The sequence below is a fragment of the Zea mays genome, chromosome 10, assembly GCF_902167145.1.
Source record: "Zea mays cultivar B73 chromosome 10, Zm-B73-REFERENCE-NAM-5.0, whole genome shotgun sequence".
Classification (NCBI taxonomy): Eukaryota; Viridiplantae; Streptophyta; class Magnoliopsida; order Poales; family Poaceae; genus Zea; species Zea mays.
The window spans coordinates 77,740,451-77,763,652 of record NC_050105.1 but is presented as its reverse complement, the minus strand read 5'-3'; the positions used below and the strand labels follow the sequence as shown (position 1 = coordinate 77,763,652).

General features: G+C 45.2%; 2 protein-coding genes across 8 annotated transcripts; one reads left to right on the top strand and one right to left on the bottom strand.

Moving 5' to 3' along the window:
- The first annotated feature begins 16,965 nt into the window (after positions 1 to 16,965).
- On the top strand, positions 16,966 to 20,003 carry LOC103641252 (pentatricopeptide repeat-containing protein, mitochondrial-like). Of its 5 annotated transcripts, XR_004853176.1 has the most exons (4): positions 17,007 to 17,381; positions 17,494 to 17,551; positions 17,709 to 19,218; positions 19,305 to 20,003. XR_004853176.1 is itself a non-coding variant. In XM_008664616.3 (3 exons), the coding sequence occupies exons 2-3, from the start codon at positions 17,546 to 17,548 to the stop codon at positions 18,957 to 18,959; spliced, it is 1,257 nt and encodes a 418-aa protein (XP_008662838.1). In that variant the 5' UTR covers positions 17,007 to 17,381; positions 17,494 to 17,545; the 3' UTR covers positions 18,960 to 20,003. The 5 variants fall into 5 exon arrangements, 3 of the variants coding, with proteins under 3 accessions (XP_008662837.1, XP_008662838.1, XP_008662839.1); XR_004853175.1 differs by lacking the exon at positions 17,494 to 17,551 and having other exon boundaries at positions 16,972 to 17,381; XM_008664616.3 differs by having other exon boundaries at positions 17,709 to 20,003.
- A 455-nt stretch (positions 20,004 to 20,458) lies between these two features.
- On the bottom strand, positions 20,459 to 22,877 carry LOC100194220 (putative RING/U-box superfamily protein). Of its 3 annotated transcripts, XM_035962932.1 has the most exons (3): positions 22,725 to 22,877; positions 22,383 to 22,482; positions 20,459 to 22,244 (listed from the first exon to the last, which is right to left on the bottom strand). In XM_035962932.1, the coding sequence occupies exon 3, from the start codon at positions 22,166 to 22,168 to the stop codon at positions 20,747 to 20,749; it is 1,422 nt and encodes a 473-aa protein (XP_035818825.1). In that variant the 5' UTR covers positions 22,169 to 22,244; positions 22,383 to 22,482; positions 22,725 to 22,877; the 3' UTR covers positions 20,459 to 20,746. The 3 variants fall into 3 exon arrangements, with proteins under 3 accessions (XP_035818825.1, XP_023156884.1, NP_001132733.1); XM_023301116.2 differs by lacking the exon at positions 22,725 to 22,877 and having other exon boundaries at positions 22,398 to 22,478; NM_001139261.1 differs by lacking the exon at positions 22,383 to 22,482 and having other exon boundaries at positions 20,509 to 22,244; positions 22,725 to 22,848.
- Positions 22,878 to 23,202: the final 325 nt, after the last annotated feature.

Below are 23,202 nucleotides of genomic sequence, written 5' to 3'. Positions count from 1 at the left end.
TTCCGGCGTCGAGGCTGAGTCCGAGCCCTGGGGTCGGGCGAGGCGGAGTCCGTCTTCTGAGGTCGAGGTTGAGTCCGAGCCCTGGGGTTGGGCGAGGCGGAGCTTCCTATGGCGCCCGAGGCTGGACTTGACTACTGTCAGCCTCACTCTGTCGAGTGGCACAGCTGTCGGAGCGGGGAAGGCGGCGCTGTTTTCCCGTCAGGTCGGTCAGTGGAGCGGCGAAGTGACTGCGGTCACTTTGGCTCTGTCGACTGAGGAGCGCACGTCAGGATAAGGTGTCAGTCGATCCTTGCATTAAATGCTCCTGCAATACGGTCGGTTGGCGTGGTGATCTGGCCAAGGTTGCTTCTCCGCGAAGACTGGGCCTCGGGCGAGCCGAAGGTGCGTCTGTTGCTTGAGGGGACCCTCGGGCGAGACGTGAATCCTCCTAGGTCGGCTGCCTTTACCCGAGGCTGGGCTCGGGCGAGGCGGGATCGTGTCCCTTGAGTGGACGGAGCCTTGACCTGAATCGCGCCCATCAGGCCTTTGCAGCTTTGTGCTGATGGGGGTTACCAGCTGAGATTAGGAGTCTTGGGGATACCCCTAATTATGGTCCCCGACACCACTAGACCAGGTCTGGACACGTGTCGGCTCCGGACCCTCGCCTGGGTCCTAATTAAGGCCAGGGTATGTTCTGTCCTGGAACCCTGGGACCCCACTGTGGGCGGCCCGGACCCCATACGGGGGGTCTGGATCCCATTCTAGGGGTCTGGTTTGCACACGTGGAGGTCCTGGGCCAAACTTGGAGGCCTAGACCGTATATACATGGGTCCGACACGGGTCCGGCACTCTCCCATGGGGGTTCGGACTCACTATTGATGCCTTGGAGTATATCACTTTCTCTGGAGACGTGGTAGTCCTGGACCCACCCATGTGGTGGGGTCAGGCGCTGTTGCTGGCCCAAAGTAGGCGCCTGAGGCTGAGGCGAGTCATGGCCTGGTCCCACATACAGCTCTTTTACCACGCGACTAAAGATAGCCGTGTGGGTACTACGTCTTTATACAGTAGTGAGGGGTACCCTAGTTTCAGGGTACCGACAATATTGATTTGAGTTTGCTCCCAAACGTCATCTGCATCATTTGAGCAACTCGTGGCAAGAGAAACAATCTTTTGCCTCGAATTTAATTCTAACGCTAACCCCGGCCTTAGTGTGTGTTTAAGTTTATAAATTACAGGTTTCGCCTATTCACCCCCCTCTAGACGACTTTCAGTTTGGGCTATGGTACCCCAAGGGATCTACCTTTGATCTAATTGGATATTCTGATGCCGATTACGTCGAATGTAAGATTGATAGAAAGAGTACATCAAGGACTTGTAAGTTTCTGGGGAGATCCCTGGTGTCTTGGGCTTAAAAAACAAAATTCAGTAGCTCTATCAACCGCCGAAGCTGAGTATATTGTTGCAGGACATTGCTGTGCACAATTACTCTGGATGAGGCAAACCCTTAGGGACTATAGCTACAAGTTGAGCAAAGTCCCCTTTCTATGTGACAATGAGAGTGCAATCCGCATGGCGGATAACCTCGTTGAACACAGCCGCACTAAGCACATAGACATCCGGTATCACTTTCTAAGAGATCACCAACAAAAGGGGGATATCGAAATTGCTTATGTTAGCACCCACAACCAATTAGCCGATATTTTCACCAAGCCCATGAATGAAAAGACTTTTAGCAAGCTTAGGAATGAACTAAACATCTTAGATTCTCGGAACTTTGATTGAAATCTTGCACATATTGCTCTTTTATATACTTTTGATCTTGTCATATTTCTTTCATTTGGTACAAATGCATATCTCTTATTCTTCTTGTGCCAAAGCTAAGACTAATGTGTTTCCAAGAGTATTTTTATGCTTAGTCTTAGATTGAAAGGGAATTGGAGTAATCGGCAAAGGCAAGGCTTCGACTACGACTCTGTAGGTATCATTTATCCTTTGTCCTACTCATGAACTTACTTCCATATCTTCCTTATAAGAGAGGCCTCTAGCTTTCTTCATTTTTGGCGCTTAATGCCAAAGGGGAGAAATTATTGGGCCAAAGCAAAAAAGGACCGCACCACCACCCTATTTTCTAAAAACTTTTTCAAACAAAAAAGGGGGAGAAATTAATAGGCATTTGCAAAAACCCTCTTGACAACTAAGGGGAGCTAGAATTTCTTCAAGGGGAGCTTTTATTTAGCCAAAGGAAAATCATTTGAAATAGGGGGAGAATTTTCAAAAACTTGAAAATGCTTTTTGAAATCATATTCTTATACCATTGGCTAATTGCAATAGAATTTCAAAAGACTTTTTCAAAAGATTTGCAAAAACTAGATGAGTGGTGCAAATGTGGCCTGAAATGTTAAATATATCAAATCAAACATTTATGCTTAGAAATGTTTTCATTTCAAAGTAATTTATGCACATCTGTCAAAATGTAAACTAGTTACATTTCTACACTTTGTATTGCTTTGGTTTGTGATGGCATCAATCACCAAAAAGGGAGAGATTGAAAGGGAAATGGTCTCAACATTTCCTATAATCGATTTTGATGTTTGATGACCATCACAAACCTTATGGACTTACTAGTTTTCCTAGTTGATCATTTCTCAAGTGCATAAGTTCATCTACAACTATTCTAAGTTGAATGTCCGGAATACTGTAGATTATTCCGGACAGGAGAAGCTTTTTGGAAAAACACCTATGCGCGGACCGTCCGAGCCCTTGCGGCAGACCGTCCGCAACACCACGGTGAGCCTCGGAAAGGAACACTGCAAAAAACATTGTTTACACTGCAGACTGTTCTAAGGAGAAGCGAGCACCATCCGAGACCAAGCACGGACCGTCTGGCCTCAGGCGCGGACCGTCCGGCCGTTGTAAAACCAGAAAACCCCGAAGGTGACGGGTTCGGTAAAATGCATTTTTAGCGTCCTCGCAGACCGTCCGGGGTGCACGGCCGGACCATCTGCGACTGCTTTATCTGACATCTGACGACACATTAAATGCACTATAGTCGTTGATATAGCCATTACTGCTGACCGTTGCGATTTTAGTCGTTGATGTGCAGGGGTGGACCATCCGGACCAGGGGCGCGGACCGTCCGTGGTCGGCAGAATTGGAGCAATGGCTAGGAAGTGGTTGAAGGCTATAAATACAACCCCAACCACCTCAATTCACATGATCCAAGCCTCTCATTCACTCTCATTCAATACAAGAGCATTCACCTCAACCAAAGACACATTCAAGCTTCCAAATCTCTCCAAGTTCCATAATTGTGACTAGTGATCATTAGTGATTAGTGACTTGAGAGAGTGTGATTTTGTGTCTTTTCTTATTACTCTTGTTGCTTGGCTTTTAATTGTGCTTTCTTCATCCCTCTCTAAACTTTCTAAGTTATTTGTAAAGCAAGCAAGAGACACCTAATTGTGTGGTGATCCTTGCGGGGTCTTAGTGACCCGTAAGATTGAGAAGAAGCACTCGACCGGTCTAAGTGACCGATTGAGAGATAGAAAGGGTTGAAATAGACCCGGCCTTTGTGGCCTCCTCAACGGGGAGTAGGTTCATTGGAACCGAACCTTGGGAAACAAATCAACGTATTCATTTGTGTTGATCTTCATCACTCGATTTGTTTCCCTCTCCTCTCTTTCTAAAGTTCCCTTGCTCACATTATTTTGAGTTAGCTTCCAAATTTATCTGCATTGATTGAGCAACTCATAGCAAGAAGAACTATCTTCCGCACTCAGAATTCACACTTATTTATTTCTAACCCTAACCCCGGGTGAAGTGTGTGTTCAAAGTTTATAATTTTTAGGTTTCGTCTATTCACCCCCTCTAGGCGACTTTTAGCCGCCTACGTTGTTCTGGCTGGGACGGTTGTGTCGAAGGAGCCCCAGAGAGCTATGAAGTCCCAATCTCGTCTTGATCATCGCCGAAGCCAATCCACTATCTTGTGGACGTCGTTGCTGTGTGGGTAGATGAAAGCTGCCTAGTGACACCCAACAATGGGACATGGACGTCCTGTGGAACCATGGTCCTGCAACCACAACGAGCGCCACCTCCGCGTAGGCGTCTAGATAAACGTTGTGTGCCAGAAACATGTTACTTGACAACATATTCAAAAAAATTGAAAAACAAGACTCATTAGAGGCTTACCTCCAAGAAGGTATGTATGTTGTTGTCGCCCACAGACAAAAGCTTTGCATCAATGTCCTATACCGAGTGTCTCAATACGTTGCCCCGCAACACAAAATGTATCAAATCTAGATTACATATATGCCAAGTTTTATGCATTTCAAATTGAGTAAAAAAATTTAAACAGTACCACTTGACCCAAGATGGGTGCCACCTCCACCTGGGTTTCCAGTGTAGTGGACTGGTCATACGTCGTGTCTTCGTCTTCGGTAGAATCAATGTCGGCGTAGTCATCCACTGTCCAGTGCTGGCTTAAACTGCAATGTCGTCATCTTCACGGTAACCTAGCTTTTGTTTAACATTTGTAAACACCTCACTCAAGGATGTTCTACAAACGAATAACATGGACACATGTCGCATGTCAATGAACTCAACATTTGCATAGCGATCTTCTTCCACATTGCCTTGATGATATATGCTCAAAAAATTATCCATCTATCTGAAACACGAATTAAACATTCAATGACCATTATTGATGTTTATTGGCTAACCCCCACCCACTAATACCTAACTACTTACTAACTAATAATGAAATACTAACTAATAACTAAATACTAACCAACTAGTAACTAATAATGAATTACTTAAAATAACTAGTTATTAATTAATAACCAATTACTAACAATAACTAAATACTAAATAATGAGGAAAAGGGTTATATCTAAGGTGGTGTTGGAGTAAGGCAAGGGCTGGCCATGGAGTCGAACGGTATCCTCTCTGCAAAAAAATAGCACTAAGTATAAAATTTGGACAGCACATCCCCTACACGGGTAGGTTAATAAAACCCACAAATTCAAGTCACATTCATCATGCAACACATTTATCATCCGACGACATTCATCAACTCAATCACATTCAATCAAATTCATGTTTATCACTTTCACATTCACACTTATCACATTCAACCAACAACTAATTATATAACAACAAAACTATATTAGATACATATAAAGGTTTGAAACTAAATAACTAACTAAAATACTAACTAAATAATCAAATTAGTCACTAGCAATTTAATTAGCGGCATAGCAAGTTTTCAAACTCAACACCTAAAAATACTGACTAAATGACTAAAATCCTAACTAAAATACTAACTAACAAGCGAGTTGTACTTACCGACGCAATGGTGGTGCGGAGGAGCTGCGGGGGAGTGGTGTCGTGGACTGGGACCGAGCAGCAGCGGCGCGGCCTGGGCTCGCGGCGGTGCAAGCGAGCGGCGGCTAAGAGGTGGCTAGGCGCGGTGTCAGGGTGGCCTGGCACGGTGGCGGCGGCCGCGAGGATGGAGGCGTGGTGGCAGAGGGCGGGGTTGAGTGGGCAGCAAGGGCAAGAAATGCCTAGTATACAATACGGGCATGATATAAAGGGGGTCGGCGCCAAGATCTAAGGGTGTGTTTGGTTGTGGGACAGCTAGGACGGGATCGTCTCTTGACGTCCTCTCTCGTCCCTCCAATTTTGAGGGACAACAGGGGACAACACTAGATAGTACTGTCTCAACCCTTGACCTAGAACCAAACAACCTAATTTGAGGGATCGTCCCATCCCATCCCGTCCTGTCATTGCAACCAAACGCACCCTAAGGTGCCGACCCCATGCCACGTAAGTGCCACGCCACCGCCACGTCATCTATCGTGGCCGATACCTAGGCGGCAATAGTATTGGTGTCGACCCGTGTATGCTAGGCACCAATACTATTGGTGTCGAGCTAAGGGTCCATTTTTTAAATGAGCATATTTGTGAAAATAAAAAACAAAAATGACTTGAAAGCATCTAGACCCCTGGTTGATTTTAGTGATTAATGAAAACATAAGATTACATGTGACTAACGTGTGTTTTGCAGAACAAATGGTAAGTTAGGTCACATTGCAGGGAGTTGCGCTACAACGGTGAAAACAATCCCTCATATGAGAACTTGAAGCGACATCTAAAAAGACGAATCAAAAGATGAAGGACTTCATATCCTTAGTGTCGAAGGAGTTCTATTTTTGTTTTAGTCATACTATAAAGAGGGGTTGTGGATGAGTAGTTTGACCAAGAGAAATCTAGTGTAGTGTCGGTGCATGTTCACACTCACAACTAGTGCTAGATGTCACTCTAGAATTCACTCACAAGATAGAATCTAAAATGGTTTAGAAAAACCAAAAGAAAAGGAAATGGTTGCTGACCTAGGGGCACCGGACTGTCCGATGTGCACCAGACTGTCCGATGTGCACCGGACTGTACAATGTGCACCACATTGTTCGGTGGTCCTCTAGACAGCGGGCCTGAGAGCGCCCGAGATCTAACCCCAACATCAAGAAAACCCGAGAGCAAACAGTTGCGAACAGTTGATTTTAGCCGCCACCGGACTATCCGGTGTGCACCGAGCAGGTACTGTGCATTGTTCGGTGCATCTCCAGAGCAATGGCTAGTTGTCAAAACTAGTCGTTGGGAGTGCATAGTTGGCGCACCAGACTATCCGGTGTGCCCATGCGCAGCAGAGCTGTGCAACGACTAGTTTTGGTTGGTGGGTGTATTTATACCCCCTCTACTAGCCATATTAAGTATCTTACTGCCCCAACCACCTAGTATTCATTGCTAGATCATTGCAAGTCTACAAAGCCAAGTGAGGTGATTAGAAAAATCATACTCTCATGTCAGGACCTCATTAGTGCGCATGAGAGCCACCTAGAGCACACACCACATGTAGTAGGGTTCTCTTGGTCATGTGAAAGTCTATGGCTTATTACTCTTGGTGATCGGCATCACTTAGACGGCTCGGTGGCGATAAGAGTTCGGTGATCACCCTGGAGGATTTGTTGGTGACCCGAATCGATGGTTGTATGCGGTCGTGAGGGATCCACTGTGTCTCCGACGCAAAGGATCATCTCATAGTGAGCACTTGGTTCTTACAAGGACCAAGGGGGAGTGATACCCTTCCATGGGTGCTCCAACGAGGATTAGTGGAGAGTGCCGACTCTTCGATACATCGGGAAAAATTGGAGGAGTCTTCTTGTCCCTACTTTACTTTTCACATTTACTTTGAGCATTTTACTTTATGTATTTGCTTTGCTAGTATTTGCAATAATGACTTAGGGTTGTTCTCTATTTCATAGCTTTTACTTCTTGCTAGTGGATTGGGTGAAGTTGGGCTCATGTTTAGGTTTTAATCTTTTATAAGAATTTTAGAAAAGCCTAATTCACCCCCTCTTGGACATCGTGATCCTTTCAGGACTAAATTGCAAAAAAGTTGGGCTCACTCGTCGATTAATTAATTTGTTTTTTATTTTATTTTACACCACTAACACATAAGTGCGTAATCAAATAGTAAAACCATAAAATCAATGGTCATTGTGCATTACTTCCTCCGTCCCAAAACAATATTTGTTATGATACTAGTTAGTAGAGAAGGTGATTCACACTTGGTTGAATGGAACAAAATTGACGGGGGTATTAAAGAGTTGGACGAAGCATTCCAACTGATATCATGCTGAGTGTTTAGGGTGCATTGCTTCTTGTTTGCAGGTTGCAAACCAACATTTAGAGTCTGCTTGGTTGTATACGTAAGGTGCCAAAAATTGTCACATATTTTATACCACACTTGCCTAAGGTTAGACGTTCAAATTCTACGCCACAGTGTACCACATATAAGTGAATCTTGTTGCACTTTTTCAAGTCATGGACAAGTGATATCTACACAGCAAGAGAAAAATCTTGCCACAACCGCGGCTACAAATCAAACACGTGCCTAACTTAGTCAAACCTGTCTAACCTTAGACATGACAAACTGTGACAAGTGAGTCAACAAACCAAACAAGCCCTTAAGTTAATTGGTATTATGCATAGAGTTAGTGCCTCGTTCCTTTTTCACAATTGGTGTTAATTTCTCTGTGCATATAGGTGTTGATATCTATCACGATTTACTTTGTGACGGTGCATTAGTCATGTAAGGTTGTGTCCAGCAGCCTTCCTATCTCACCCCCTATCCCACTCCCTATTTCAAACTTCACTCTATAAACAGTGCAGTCTATAGTGCATAATAGTGTTTTACACAACCATATGCATGCTCTGCTGAGCACGACCTAATGTATTGTCCCACGACAATTGATGAAGTAGAATCACCTTTATATGGTTAAGAAGACTAGATAGCTTTCTTAAAATACCAACCAAAGATGTTATTTCCTGCAAAGATGTTAACCATGAGGCTTGCCCTCTTAGACCCCTATTATCTATCACTATGCTTTTCCGAGGAAGAATATGTATGTCCTAAATTGATCATTATCATTTGAAAGTATGCCCAGGGGGCATCAGGAAAATATCACTTGAGTATCATCTTTTGCACCAGTAAATATGCTTGTATCATCTGGTCCATTTCTTACCATATCCACATGAGAGGTTATGCTATCACTTTCCATATGTATCATGAATGATTATAGTTCTATTGTGAGATGTTACACCTTTTATGACCATTTCTAGGGCTCGTTTGGATTGAAGGGTTCTTGCAGGTAAAAAATAGAGGACTCTAGTTCCTATAGGAAAAGGCATGGTTCGAAATTTTAGTCAGAAATCACGAATTCTTGTGTTTTTAGAGGTGAGCGAAAATGTTTTCTTCCATTAAAAATACGGGTACCTAGATGTTGGATTGGATTTTTGTTGACCAAAATACACAAGTTAGCTTTTAGTATATTGGAAAACTTCCACCTCTGTCTTACAGGGGTTAGGGTGAGGTCATGCGAGCTAAACCCACATCACCTACACAAAGTACATGAAATAAGCATGCTACAAAACAAAGTACTCGTTTGACATAGAATGTAATGGAAGCACGAAAAACGAGCAACATACATGACATGGTACATGGTAAAAGAGAGCACATAAATGTCACAAAGTATCATAAGGTACAAGCTAGCAAGTAAATAAACATAAATACAATGCATAATGTTAATGTGATGCATGAGAGAGCACAAAAAAGATCCAAATTCCTCCCACTAGCTCTCCCCTATCTCGCATATTCTCTTCTTCCCCTTTGGAGTCAAACAACAAAATCTAAGAGTTGTCTAGAGAGGTAGTCACATGCTAGGAAGTACGCTAAGCCAAGTGGAACTATCATCGTTAGTCTCTACTATCATCTTATTCTCCTCAATTTTAGTAGCTACCCATTGAAAATAAACTAGCTAGAGGATGCAGACTCGGTGGGATCTACTGCTTGGATGATGCTGCTGAAGAAGGTACAATCTCTAGAGCTCCTGAAGCTATCAGAGGTGTCTTAGTTGTCACAAATGGAGTAGGGAATCCTATGACCTCATTGAAAGTAGCCGAGAGACTATGAGAATCGATAGCTGTTGACATGGAAGCCAAAACATACTTTGTCTGTCCTAGAGAAGCTACTAGAGTAGACTAAGACAAGCTAGCTAAACCCTGTGGCACATCCCAATCTGGTCTAGTGAAGGCATGTGGGGACTTCTTTAACGGAGACACAAATTGTTGTTAAATGAAACCATCCTATCCAAGAAGTTCATTGGACGCTAGAACTACAAGTGTTTGGAGTGGAGCAATTGGAGCCTGCTACATAGAAGGAACCAAGGAGGCGTTGGAGTAAGAATTGTGTAGTTTGTCTCTCCTAAGCTAGTTGTGCCTAGAACTGGCCATGATGAGCTGAGTCTAGAGATCAAGGCTATCATCTACTCATGTGCTGCTACCTAGGCCTCTAGCTATCACTTTGGGCTATTGCTAGCGCCTAAACATCTCCTGTATCCACTGATCTCAAGAGGAGTCTGCTACAAAACCGGAGCTACCAGCCTATGCATTGCCTTAGTCTAAGCCCCCAGCCTCTGTGTTGTGTGCTCTAGGAGGCAGTGGAGGTGTAGGAACTTTGAAGTCCTTATCGGAGCTATCACTAGAAGGAAGGTCCTCACCTAACAAGTGTGCTAAGTCCTTGTGCTCAACCTGAAGAATAGCCTCATCCTACTCCTCCTCCTCTCTCTCTCCTCAACTGATAAGCCTCTACAAACCTTTATGAGAACCCTGCTACCACGTCGAGCGCCACCAGCATGAGTAGGTTTGTAAAGTCAAAAGTGCTCAAAGGATACCTAACGGGTGCAAATGTGTCTCAAAGGATACCTAACGGGTGCAACTGTGTCTCTGGTGTTGAATCATTTTTTTTCATGAACATGTGTGAGTGTAGGGAAGCTAACATCTACCATGGAAACCGTCAGAGATCACATCCTCAATCTCACACAGTAGAAAGTCTGCTATGTCAAAGACAGTGTGAGGTACAAGAGCACCAAACAACCACTGTTGTATGTTGGTAGACACCCTAGCAAAGTTGGCCTCAGGAAGTAGAGTGCTCCTTATCGCCATGTTCAAGACCTGACCAACTGTAGTCAAATCGTCTAGAGTACAATGGAACTCGAATCCGATCAGTGGGTGGAACAGAGCTATCACATGAGTTGCTAGAGGACGCACTCTTCCATGAGGCTATCTCAGGGGTCTATTGTACCATAGCACAAACTATGGATCCTAGTCTCTAACTGAACAAAGTTAAAAGTATCCAAAATCTCTCGAGTCAAAAGCATATAAAAACTCCCCTTTGAACATAATTTGTTTGAACTCGTGGTAACGGTCAATTGAAAGTTCCCTTTGTCCGGGAACATGATCTAGATGTCTCCTAGAGGGGGGTGAATAGGTGAATAAAAATTAACACTTAAAAGCTGAAAATTCTAACTCTACTCGAAGACTGGATCGCAGTGGAATGAAATACCCTTCGAGTAGGTTGCAGCGGAATTGATGTTCATGTCTTAAAATACCCTACACTTCAAAGACATCTTGTACCATGAATAAGTATTGAAGTGCAAGTATAAAAAGCAAATAAGACAGAGAAACAACACACAACATAGAGTAGAGTACACAGACATAGGGATTTATCCTGAGGTTCGGTGAAGCCTAAAATGTTGGCCTAGTCCTCGTTGGAGTTAGCCACACCTTAGCTTGGAGTCTATTTCAACTCCTTCATTTGTTTGCTCAGATCTGTCAGTGCGACAGATAGAGCCTTCCACTATGTTGATATCAGTTACAACGATGTCGTGGTTGCTTACAATCTTCTCGACAGCACTCCGGCAGAGTAACAATGCACTCAAGATTTTGCTCTAGCTCTCAACAACACTTCCCCTCTCTCTAAAGGCTTATAACTTTGCCTCTACACAAACTAGAGAGATACACAAGAGAGGGAGAGAAAGAATTGATCCAAATGATGTAAGGACTTGTTGGCTGTGGCGGAACCGCCCGAATCATTCTAGCTGAAGTGCCCAAGTCGCACCCTTAAAGGCATCAACACACTTAAATCGGAATAACCCGTCAGTCCCTCGGATCTAGTCCGATAAAGCCACTTATCCAGGATCGAATACCACTAGCTCACTCGAAGGTGAGGCACAGAGAAATACAATAAAGCATAATACCACAAATTTAATAAGTATCAATATTGATTACATTATCGGAGTTTCAAAAGCAGTAACAGTATTTTTAGTGCAGCGGAAATAACTAATGGAGAAAAACCGAGTAACATGGTGAAGCCTGGCCACGCTACTCCTCCTGGTCCTCTCCTGCGGAAGTAGTAACCCACTCGACCGTCTATCCCGGTGGCAGGGATGAAGGCCAAGTCACACCATCAACCAAATCAAGGAGGTACCTGCAAAAATTATGCCACAAGCAAGGCTGAGTATACTAATACTCAGCTAGACTTACCCGGTGTGAGGAGTCTACTCCTCTACCTCTAGACATGCAGCTATTTGGCTGAGGAGTTTGGTTTGCCAAAAGCACTAGCTGAGTCTAAAATCAAGTTTTAGATTTTTCAAGTTCTAGAATAATAATTTTAGACTAGATGAAAACCTATCTATTCATACATGGTATCAAACATTATATCAATCAACATCTTTTGCCAGTATCTCATTTCCACTTTTTACTCAATGCAATACAATAGATCAAGTAGTCTCATCAGCTGCGAGCAGTTTCAAGCATGTATTCGGATCTCGGTTGCTGCACAAAATATCTTCCTTGATCTACACTCTACAATTTTTGTACAACATTTGAGGTAATTCAGGCACTGGTTAGAGAGTTATAGACCCACGAAAATTGGTTTGTCAGTGGGTCAGAAATCAGTGGACTTACCCAGTGTATACTAATACTCAGCTAGACTTACCCGGTGTGAGGAGTCTACTCCTCTACCTCTAAAACATGCCAACTTATAGATCCAATAGTTAGAGCATTGTATAAGGAAGGCAACAAAACAAATTTCACGATTTTAGGAGCTCTAAAACTCGAGATATGAATTTTAGAAGATATTACGAAATCTGGAATTTGAAGCACCATTACTTTGGCCTTGGGCCCACATGTCATGGACAGGGGGAGTCTTCTTCCTTGATTTCTCACGTGAACAGTAGGAGGCTGCCGCTGGTCGTGTCCCTGGCCGTGTCGATGCCAGAGCAGGGAGGAGAGGGGGATCCCACGGCGAGGTACTGGAGCGTGGGGAGAAAGGAGCTCCCGCCATGGGGACGACGCCTACTCGCTGCTGGGATTCGAGGGAAAGCAAGGAACCGGTCTGGAGGGGAGCTTGCAAGGGCGCCATGGGAGGAGCCGCCTGATACAAATGGAGCAGGGGGCGAGCGCGTGCAGGAGGGACGTTGTCCATTTTAAAGACCGCGGCTGGAGCAGCTACTGGCTAGCTTAACAAGGCAGGCATTGGCCAGAGGGCGGCGACAACTACTGACCATGGGCGACGGTGGCCAGGTTTGCACAAAAGCAGACGATAGTGTGTGGGCGAGCGCTGCTTGTGTGGTTCTGAGCGACTTTGGCTGCCCGTTTTTGGCATCTTCTGCTTGGATTCGGATCTCGGTTGCTGCACAAAATATCTTCCTTGATCTACACTCTACAATTTTTGTACAACACTTGAGGCAATTCGGGCACTGGTTAGAGAGTTATAGACCCACGAAAATTGGTTTGTCAGTGGGTCAGAAATCAGTGGAAACTTGTGAAAACTGAATGTCAAAGCATGTCAAACGGAATCGGATGAATGTCATCTTTTAATATGTTGTGCCTCTATTAGTTATTAACAACTTTTATATTTGGTGAAACTTGAGTTGTTCAACAAAAATTTGGGAATACGAGACGTCGACCCGAACGACACTTATTTCAGACTTAGAAGAATTCGAATCCTGAAATCAGATTTTTATTCTGTCTTGATGGCACTGTTTGTGATTCTTAGAGATTGAATAAGGCTTAGTTTAAATATAAAATTTGTTGTATAACACAGGTTCTACAAAAAAAATTTAGAGGTCAAATCTTATATCTTGAATATAAATAAAAGTTTCACTTTGGTCAAGATAGTATCATTATAAAGCTCCCAATTATATTTTTAAGGCAACCGGACTATTTTCTTAACAGTTTCTTGGCATTTTCTCTATATGAACCCTTAATAACTTTTGTTGTAGAGTTGATATAGAGTTGTTTGAGCAAGATGACAAGGTTTTGTTGAATTTCAAAATTTGCATTTGTTTAGACGAGCAGTTTCAAGCATGTATAGGATTTATCTTTTCATGTGAGTATTTGCTTTAAACTTCTAGAATTCTTTAGAATACGCTTGATAGATAGAGAGGAATTATGATATAAAGATAACAAGCTGATTTGCATCAAAATTAATTAGAGTCTGACACAAATAGATGCTGCGGGAGAATGCGGATTCGGATTAAGTATTTGGACGTAGACCGACTGTCGAGAAAGCGGATTCGGACACTGATTGGATAACATAACAACTATCGAGAGTCTGAATAAATGAGTCTGGACGGGAGTTGCGAGACGATATTGACTTTCGAATTTGCATTTGCTCCGAGAAATAAAAGTTTTAACAGGCTCCAAATTTGGATGTTTTTGAGATCGAATAATTCCAAATTTGGTGAAACATTCAAGAGTAACTTGATAAATGGAGATAGATGTGATCGAGAAATAGAAATTTTCACTGAGCATCCGAGATTAGGATAAATCTCCCGACATAACACGAAATAGACACCTGGGGTGTCACATTGGCTGCTCTTGTATACTTGTTGGAGGCGCATAGGGGTCCCTTTTATAGTCCCAGGGGGCCTAGTAGCTCTTGGAGCTTCATTTGGAAGCTCCCGGCCTTCCCTGTCTGCGGGTGCATCTGATTGGTAGTTTCCTTCTCTAAAAGGGCTAGCCGTTGGTGCACCGGACATGTTATTATTCACTGAATGTGCACCGGACATGTTACTATTCACTGCCCTATGTGCACCAAACATGTTACTATTCACTGACATGTACACCAGACAAGTTACTATTCACTGACCTGTACACCGGACATGTTACTATTCACTGTCATGTGCACCAGGCAGTTACTATTTACTGTCCTGTGCACCGGACATTTACTATTCACTGTGTTGTGCACCAGCCAACAGCACAATGAGTGCTTTTTCCTCCATTCTTTCTCCATTTGACTTCAACTTTTGGGAGGATTTTCCTGAGACTTAAACAAACACATTTAGAGTATAATCCAATTGACTTAGTCATAGAAACTTACCTCTTTCCTGTTCTTCTCCCAACTTTTCTGTTTCTCCTCAAGTAGAGCTTAGAATGGCACTTTCTTTACAGAAAGAATTAGAGAGCAAACCAAAGCACCACACTTGTAGTAAGAGGTGTATGCAACATAGTCGAACACTCAAACCTTGCATACTTAACCTTTTTCATTGTTTTACCCATTTTGGCCTGTTTGAGGTCGATGTTGGACTCTAAACCGTCAAGTCAACTTGACTTGTTCTAGATTGACATATATGAGCTCCAACACCCTACAAAGGTCACATAGAATATATCCAAACATAGGAACAACCCAAACTAAAGATCAAAGTGAACTTAGCTCTATCGGGCTCCTCTGGGTACTGGCTTTGTTACTACTATTCCTTCTAGTGACCTTGTTCAATTCTTGAGCTTCATCTTGAGTCTTGTGACTTACACCACATAACCATAATATTACCTCATTAGTTACAAGTCATTTTCTTAAGTCATGATCCTCGATGCACCATATCTCTTCTCAACTCGATCAACCTTGACTTTTCAAGTCTTCTTCTTCACCCCTGGCTTTGGGTTCCTCGACCTCTTTGACCTTCTCCCGTGCACTCGGTACCTCGAAGCTCTTCTTGCCTCCATCCTTGGATTGATCAGTTGTCTCCGAGTTATGCACACCCAATGTCACTTAAACAATGTCCATCTTACTTGTGATGTCTATTATCTATAGAAATTCTAGTCTTTGGACCATCACACTTGTTCACTTGTGATGAACCCTATAAGATTTGCATTAAGCACCTGTTCAACACTTAGCACACATGTTAGTCCTTTACTTGGGTTGTCATTCAAACCACCAAAACCCACAAGAGAGTTTTCATCAATCCAAATGGTAGAGTAGAAAACCCTAACACACACCTCCAAGTAAAGCCCTACTAGTGTCACAAGAACCTCTAAGACAGGCATGTACTCAATGTGTTGTTGTGTCTCCTATAAACTAGATGCAGCTATCAAGAAACCCAATTTCAAGAACTTGTGAGAACATAATGCTATCTGTTTTGACTCAAAGGTCTTGAAGAAATAGGCCTAAAAAGTAGTGTAAAAGTTGTCACCTGCCTTGACATCCTGCTTCTTGGGGAACCATTTGTCAAATGAGGCAAGACAATATGGCTTGACTATGCTAGCTGAAGTGCCATGGAGGTCGACATGGTGAGGTGGTAGACCCCCCCTCCTTTGTAGGTGGGACCTCTAGGTCATCTTGTGCTCTATAGTGCGGCTTGCTCTCCTCTGCCTCTGCAGGTGGGACAACATACTCTCCTCTGCCTTTACAACATGACCTGCTCTCCTCTAGGTCATACCATGCTCTATGATGCAAACTGTTGCCTAAGTCAGGCTCTAGCTGCAGCTGAGGCTCTATCGAGTAAACGAATGTGCGCCTACGAGAAGACCAACAAAGTGGTTGAGTAGAGTGCCATCTAGAGCCACTAATCCTAAGATAACCATTGTTGCCTTCACACTTTTGAGGCCTTTGTTGTTGCTACAACCTTAATAACCTATTGTGTATGTCTGTCGGGGTGCTCTTATTCTTGTGACACATCTGCTCCACTACCTTGCCCTTGTCCTGTCTAGGAGGCTAAGGCTTCATGTCACCATCATCGACTCCTGGATGAGGGCCTAACGTCTTGGTCCATCATGAGAGAGAACCACTAACACAAGAGCACACTAAATACCACTACTCCCCGTGGCACTGACCACAAACAAACAAAATGTCACTTGTGTGGCTTGGCCCAATCCATACTCGTGGGCATGGCTCTGGTTTTACTCTATCCAACTGATCAAACCTCACAACCATCGTTGTATTATGAGTAGAGATATATTAAACGAACACATATCTAGAGATGAGGAGCATCCTAAAGAGCAAGCACAGTAGATTGAGCAATAGAAATTGTGGGTTTTTCTACCTTACCACGAGTAGAAACTAGCCAAGATCATAACACCAGTACACCACGACAACGAGAACAATTAGGGTGACGAGATGATCAAAACAGGAGCACCTTAATATAATTAATTGATTCAAAATGCGCCAAGTAATCAAGATCTATCTAAAAATAGCTATCAGGTCTATAGATTTTAAAGAACAAATCAGTTAATGTATAATATATAAATATATGTGATGATATATCTAAGGACAGTACACAGACATGATAATTGTGTTGAGCACTTGGGCTGATGGGCTCGACCGATAGAAGTTGGGCCACGACTCCGGCGCTCAGCGTTAGGTGAGTGAGACAGGTGCCCCCACCCTGCCGTACTGGGGCCTCCGCCCTCCGCCTATCTGCGAAGCCGCGATGCTGTTGTGGCGAGTGCTGCTCCGGCACCGGCGGCCGCCGTTCCCCGTCCACGCCGCCGGATTCTTCACCAGCTCCGGAAGCAACACCACTGCGCCTCCTCCTGCTGGAGCGGAGGGGCTCCGCGACGAGCCGGGGGAGGAGGGCTCCCTGGCGCGGCGGGTGGAGCGGGCGGCGTCGGTCGGCGCGGCCATGCGGGGCTGGATGGCAGACGGCCGCGCCGTGCACCGTGGCCACGTATTCCACGCCATCAACCGCCTCCGACGACACCGCCTACACCGCACCGCCCTGCAGGTTCCCCTTTCCCCCCACTTCGCCTCTGCTCGTTCATGGCATTCCCAGCCGAGACTTTCTCTGTCTTTGGTGATTGGCGCGAGCTGAGTGAGCAGTGACATGAAATTTCCAGGTGTTCTGCTGATTTCTGTACTTGTTCACGATGTGGTGGAAAGCTTATTTGAATGGTGGTAATTCACTTCTTAGTTAGCTCATCACCGTGGAACTAGGTAGTCTTCATTTGTGCTTGAACAATGTGGGAGTAGTTGGTAACTAATTTATACATAAGATCTCCCTACCTTCTAGTATTTGCTCCGGATGTGATTTTTTTTCTTTTCCTTCCCATAGGTCATGGAATGGATCGTGAGAGAGAGGCCCTACAAGCTGAGTGAGCTTGATTACTCGTATCTGCTGGAGTTCACAGCTAAAGTCCATGGCATTTCTGAAGCCGAAAGCCTCTTCCTTCGCGTGCCTCAGGAATGCCGGAAAGAGCTCCTCTACAACAACCTTGTCATGGCTGCTTTAGATCTGAATCACATTAAGCATTCATACGCTTACATGAGGAAGATGAGAGAATTGTCCCTGCCGATCTCGCCGTATGTTTACAACCGCCTGATCATCCTTCACTCATCACCCGGTCGCAGGAAAACTATATCCAAGATCCTTTCCCAGATGAAAGCTGATCGTGTGGTCCCTCACACGTCAACCTACAACATCCTATTGAAAATACAAGCCAATGAGCACAACATTGATGGGCTAGCCAGGGTGTTCAATGGTATGAAAAGAGCAAAGATTGAGCCCAATGAGATCACTTATGGCATTCTAGCCATTGCACATGCTGTTGCAAGGCTATATACTGTTTGCCATACATATGTAGAAGCCATTGAGAATTCCATGACAGGTACTAATTGGTCCACGCTGGAAATTCTTCTTATCCTGTATGGATACCTTGGGAAGGAAAAGGAGCTAAAGAGGACATGGGAGATCATGCAAGACCTCCCTCATATTCGATCCAAAAGCTTCACACTAGCAATCGAAGCATTTGGAAAGGTTGGCTCCATTGACCAGGCAGAAAAGATATGGATCCATATAAAATCAACAAAGAAGTTAAGCCTTACAGAACAGTTTAATTCTATGTTATCAGTTTACTGCAGGCACGGTGTTGTCGATAAAGCATCATCTGTATTCAAGGAAATGAGAGCAAATGGATGCCAGCCTAATGCTATTACTTATCGCCACTTAGCATTGGGTTGCTTGAAATCAGGTCTTGTTAAAGAAGCTTTGAACACAATAGATATGGGAAAGAAGGAAGTCGTCACTAAAAAGGTGAGGAGTTCAACACCATGGTTGGAGACCACACATCTGTTGCTTGAGAACTTTGCAGAAATTGGAGACTTGGAAAATGCAAAGAGACTGTACAGTGAACTGAATGAATCCAAATATTCTCTGAATTCCTTTGTGTATAACACCCTCCTGAAAGCTTATGTGAAGGCAAAAGTTTATGAGCCGGATTTGTCGAGGACAATGATTTTGAGAGGGGCAATGCCTGACGCTGAGACATATAGCCTTCTCAGACTGATTGAACAATTCAAGATCTAATGCTCTATGTGTGTTGTTGCTTTGAAGGAAAACCAGTAAACCACTGCTGGATTTTGTCATGCAAAAACCATTAGAGATACTGTGGACAGCGTGTTGCATTCTGGCAATCAAATTTTTTTTGCACAGTAATCCCAACTTCCGCACTAATCAATTGGAGATATGCAGCTATCTTTTCTATCATAAACAATTTTAGAACTGCAAGATATACAATTCTTGTGCATTCCGAATTTTGGAAATGTTCCTTTTTCTCATGCAGAAGGTATATCAACTAGTTCAATTTAATATTGGTATAATATTTGTCCTCCAATGCTGCATTTCATTTCAAGTACAAAAGATGGAATACAGGCACCCAAACAATAAAGGAGGCCAATTGTCTTTTATCATGCCACAAAGAGGTGATAGAAATGGTGAATATTTAATTGTGTTGCTACTGGTAAGTCTTTGCAGATCCTTGCTCCTGCGACACTTCTAAGGTGCTAGGCTGCTAGCTATACTTATGAGAAAACAGTAGAAGCATCCTCCACACAAGCTTTGCCAGAACCAAGCTGAATAAACACAAGTGCTATTCTCTGGTTGCAGAACTGAACAGAACTCCATTCTGCCTTTTGCCTATACACAAATCAAATATGCTCAAATCATCCACGCGGAAGGGTAGTGAATGGAATCGGAACCAACACAAAGCAAATTTCACCGATGATGTGAACTTGCCAACCATACCAAATAATTTGCCGTTGAGCTTGACAATTCCCTTTGCTGTTGAGCTTGTTTCTTGAGCAGATACTGTTCAGCTGCGAGGATAAAGGAACCTGGAAATTTCCGTGGAGAAGGCTCCAACTTTTTTTTTTCTACCTCATCAATTAGTTTAACTACATTGGGATTCAGGTTAGAAGTCTACATACTGGTTAAGTGCTCATCCGGGTACAACATCGTGTTTTTTTTCTTTGAACTTCTGTTGCTCTTTTAGAGCTTGTAGTTTGATCTTGTGGACCTTCTACATCTGCTTGCTTTATAAATAATTCTGCACCAAGCTGTTCTTGTTCTCCAGTAGTGAGATGGTTTTCCGTAAGAAAATGTGAACAGCTAGTGGGTCACAAAGAATGCCATCAGCATTATCATGAGGCTGTGTGGTGGGTGCAGTGTTTCTGAATGTTCAGGTTGGCAAATGGCATACGAATGGAAAATGCCCCACTGATTTGATCAACTCCATCTGCCATATAAATCTCTTTTGGGCTGATTATAGGTGTGAGTGCTGCATGAAAGGTTCTGCTGAAATTAGGAGCCCTTTTCTCTTTTTTGAGCCTGACACCGGTTGTGGCAATTTTATGTGCTAATAAATAGCCAGTGGCATAACAAGGCAACATGGTTTTTTTTTTGGTATGGTTACTCTTGTGCTGCTCAGTCACAGCGACATTAGCAATTGGAGCAGAAACAGAGACCCAAGCAGAAGTCAGTATAGTGTTTCTACGCTAGAATAGTTTGCTAACAGGACACGCTTACAATGATGAAGTAATGTAACTATGTTGGAAACTCGGGAATAGCGACATCAGATAAGTTATAATGGCATATCAGAACAGAAACAGAGGCTCAATCAGAAAATATATTCCCAACATGCTGGGACTGGGACTGACATTTCGACTCGTTTTGCCTGGCAAACGAGCGATGGCATGTACTACATTCCTAGTATATTATTAACCATGAGATGTTAATCATGGTGATAACTAACATTTTGATGCATGATCTGTAGCTCTCTTTTTTTCTTACTGAAGGGAGTGCCAACACTCTGCTCCCTACTGCTGTGGCCTCCTCCTTGTCCTTCTTATGGCTGCGGACTCCGAATGCCTCGACCGCCTACTTGGCCCAGGCTCGCCCAGCACAACAGCCGGTGGTGGTTGTTGAGGAGCTGCATGAACAACCTGCTCACCGTTGCCGCCATTGGAGTGTGGCGGCTGGATCGGATCGCTGCCCTCAGGGGCAGCATTGCCCGCGTTCACCACCGCGGAGCGCGACGCGTTGCTACCCTGCCTTCGCTGCCTCCGAGCGCTACCAGCCCGTTGCCGGCCTGCGGGAACCGAGGTCACGATGCCCTGGTTCTGGATCATCTCCCTCAGCACCGCGGCGATCCCTCTGGCGTCCGTCGCCGTCTGCAGCTGCTGCCTCAGGCTGTCCCTCCGGTTCGCTTGCGGCCTGGGCGGCAGGTCGGGGACGGCGGAGGAGCCGGAGTCCCCTTCTTCGTCGCCGCCTCTCCCGTAGATCGGTGTGATGCTCGTTAGCAACACCTCGCCCTTGCAGACGGGGCAGTCGCAGAAGGGCGACTGCGCGTGCAGCCACCGGTACAGGCACGGCCAGCAGAAGAGGTGGCCGCAGGACGTGACCACCGGCTGCTTGGCCCGCTCGAGGCAGATGTTGCACTCGAAGCTGGAGTCGCAGTTGCAGTCACAGGACCCGTCCTTCTCTGCGGCGTCGCTTCCACGCACCTTGTCGCCGCCGCCATCCGGATCTGCTGCTGCTTCGAAAGCGCTTTGTGTGTGTTGCATTGCCATGACCAGGCTACCCGCATCCGTGCTAGCTGCCACTTGAGTGTGGCTCGCTGGTCCTGACCTCACGATGTTGTGCTGCTGGCTGATCCGTATCGCCCTCAGGAACCGGAGCTCCCCTGCTTCACTTGCAGTCGCACCTTGAGTGGACTGCCCAAGTACGCTCGTGCCGACCATCTCCAGTCCACCAGCAGCAGCAGCAGCCGCCGCCACCCGGCTAGGGTGCACAGGCCTTGGTACCGCAAGATCGTCCCCGTCCAGCCCAGTGGCAGCCATCAGAAACTGCGGCCCAGAGACACCATGACCATCCACCGGCGTTGGAGCCGGCGCCGACAGCGCAGGAGCATCGGTGTACTCTTCACCGCTGCCGTCGAGCCAGGAGTACACTAAGGGATCAAACACCGGGTGCTCCTCCGGGTCCGGGGCGAAGAGCGCGTTCGACGGCGAGTAGGCCGCCGCCGCCGCCGCCGCCGGGGCGAGCGGTTCCTCGGGCTCGCGTGTCCTTGGAGCGTCCAGCGCGGCACCGGGACCCGAGTGGGACACCCACGTCGTTCGGGAAGGCGCCGAGGTGTCGAGCCAGAGTCGAGGCGGCGACAGCGGCGGGAGGCCCACGTACAGGTTCAGATCCATGCGCCTCCTGGCCCTGCTGCTCTCCGCCGCCTCCTTCCCCGCCATGCCCGCGTAGTCGCAGTCGCAGCAGCGCGGCGCCCAGTCGCTCTGGCGCCGATTAAATGATTAATACAGTACACACCTGCAGGACCCCACCCATGGACGAGACACCAGTCAAAAACAGGAAGAGCGAGCGAGCCTCCCCCTACTCCGAGAATGGCACAATGCCGGAGGTCAGGATCCAAATGGGGTCCAGCAAAATCGAACCTCCGGCACGAACCTATGGAGACTTCACCGGAATTTGGCGGCGCCGGAGGAGGGCCGAGGTTCTCTCAGGCCCCACCATCAGCGGCGATAGCGGTGGGGAGGAGCGTCCGAAACTGGTTCCAGGAGTGAATCATTTTTATTAAAAAAATAGAGTTTTACCCCTGCTTTTTTTTTCTAAAAAATGCACATTAACTGAAACAAGACTGGGGATACCACTTCAGCGAAAAAGGAAGGATCACAATTCACAAACTAATAATCCTAATGAAGAAACCCTAAATTTCAAACATGTCCCAAAGCTCCACCACTTGCAACCAACGACATGGAAGCGATGGGATTTGAGTTATGTATTCCTTACAGAGTTCAATGCGGTCGGAGACTCGAGAGTGGGCCCGGACTGTCAAGACCACGGCACAGGAGAAAGTGAGGAACCGGGGGGGAGGGGGAGTCAGAGACTGACACTTGGTTTTACTTCTCTTGTGTTTGGTGGTGGTGCCCTGAGGCCCGCTGGTGCCCCCGTTTTATAGCATGGAAATCATTTATTTTTGAATCAAAAAAGATTTGATCGCATTGATTATTAGAAGGTATTTTGGCAGATATTATATTTATACTATCTAGAGATATAATATCTTAGAGATAGAGATACTTCGGTGCTTGTTGTAGCGCGAGCAGGCTTCCTCCTCGTTTCGTCGCCAAAATGAGCGAGCATGAATATAGATCGCTAGAGGGTTTAACTATGGCAAAGTCACCGACTAGATACTCTGTACAGCACGGTAAATTCTGGTTTCGAGTAGATGAGTAGAATCATTAGTCGTGCCCTTAAGCCTCCATTTCTG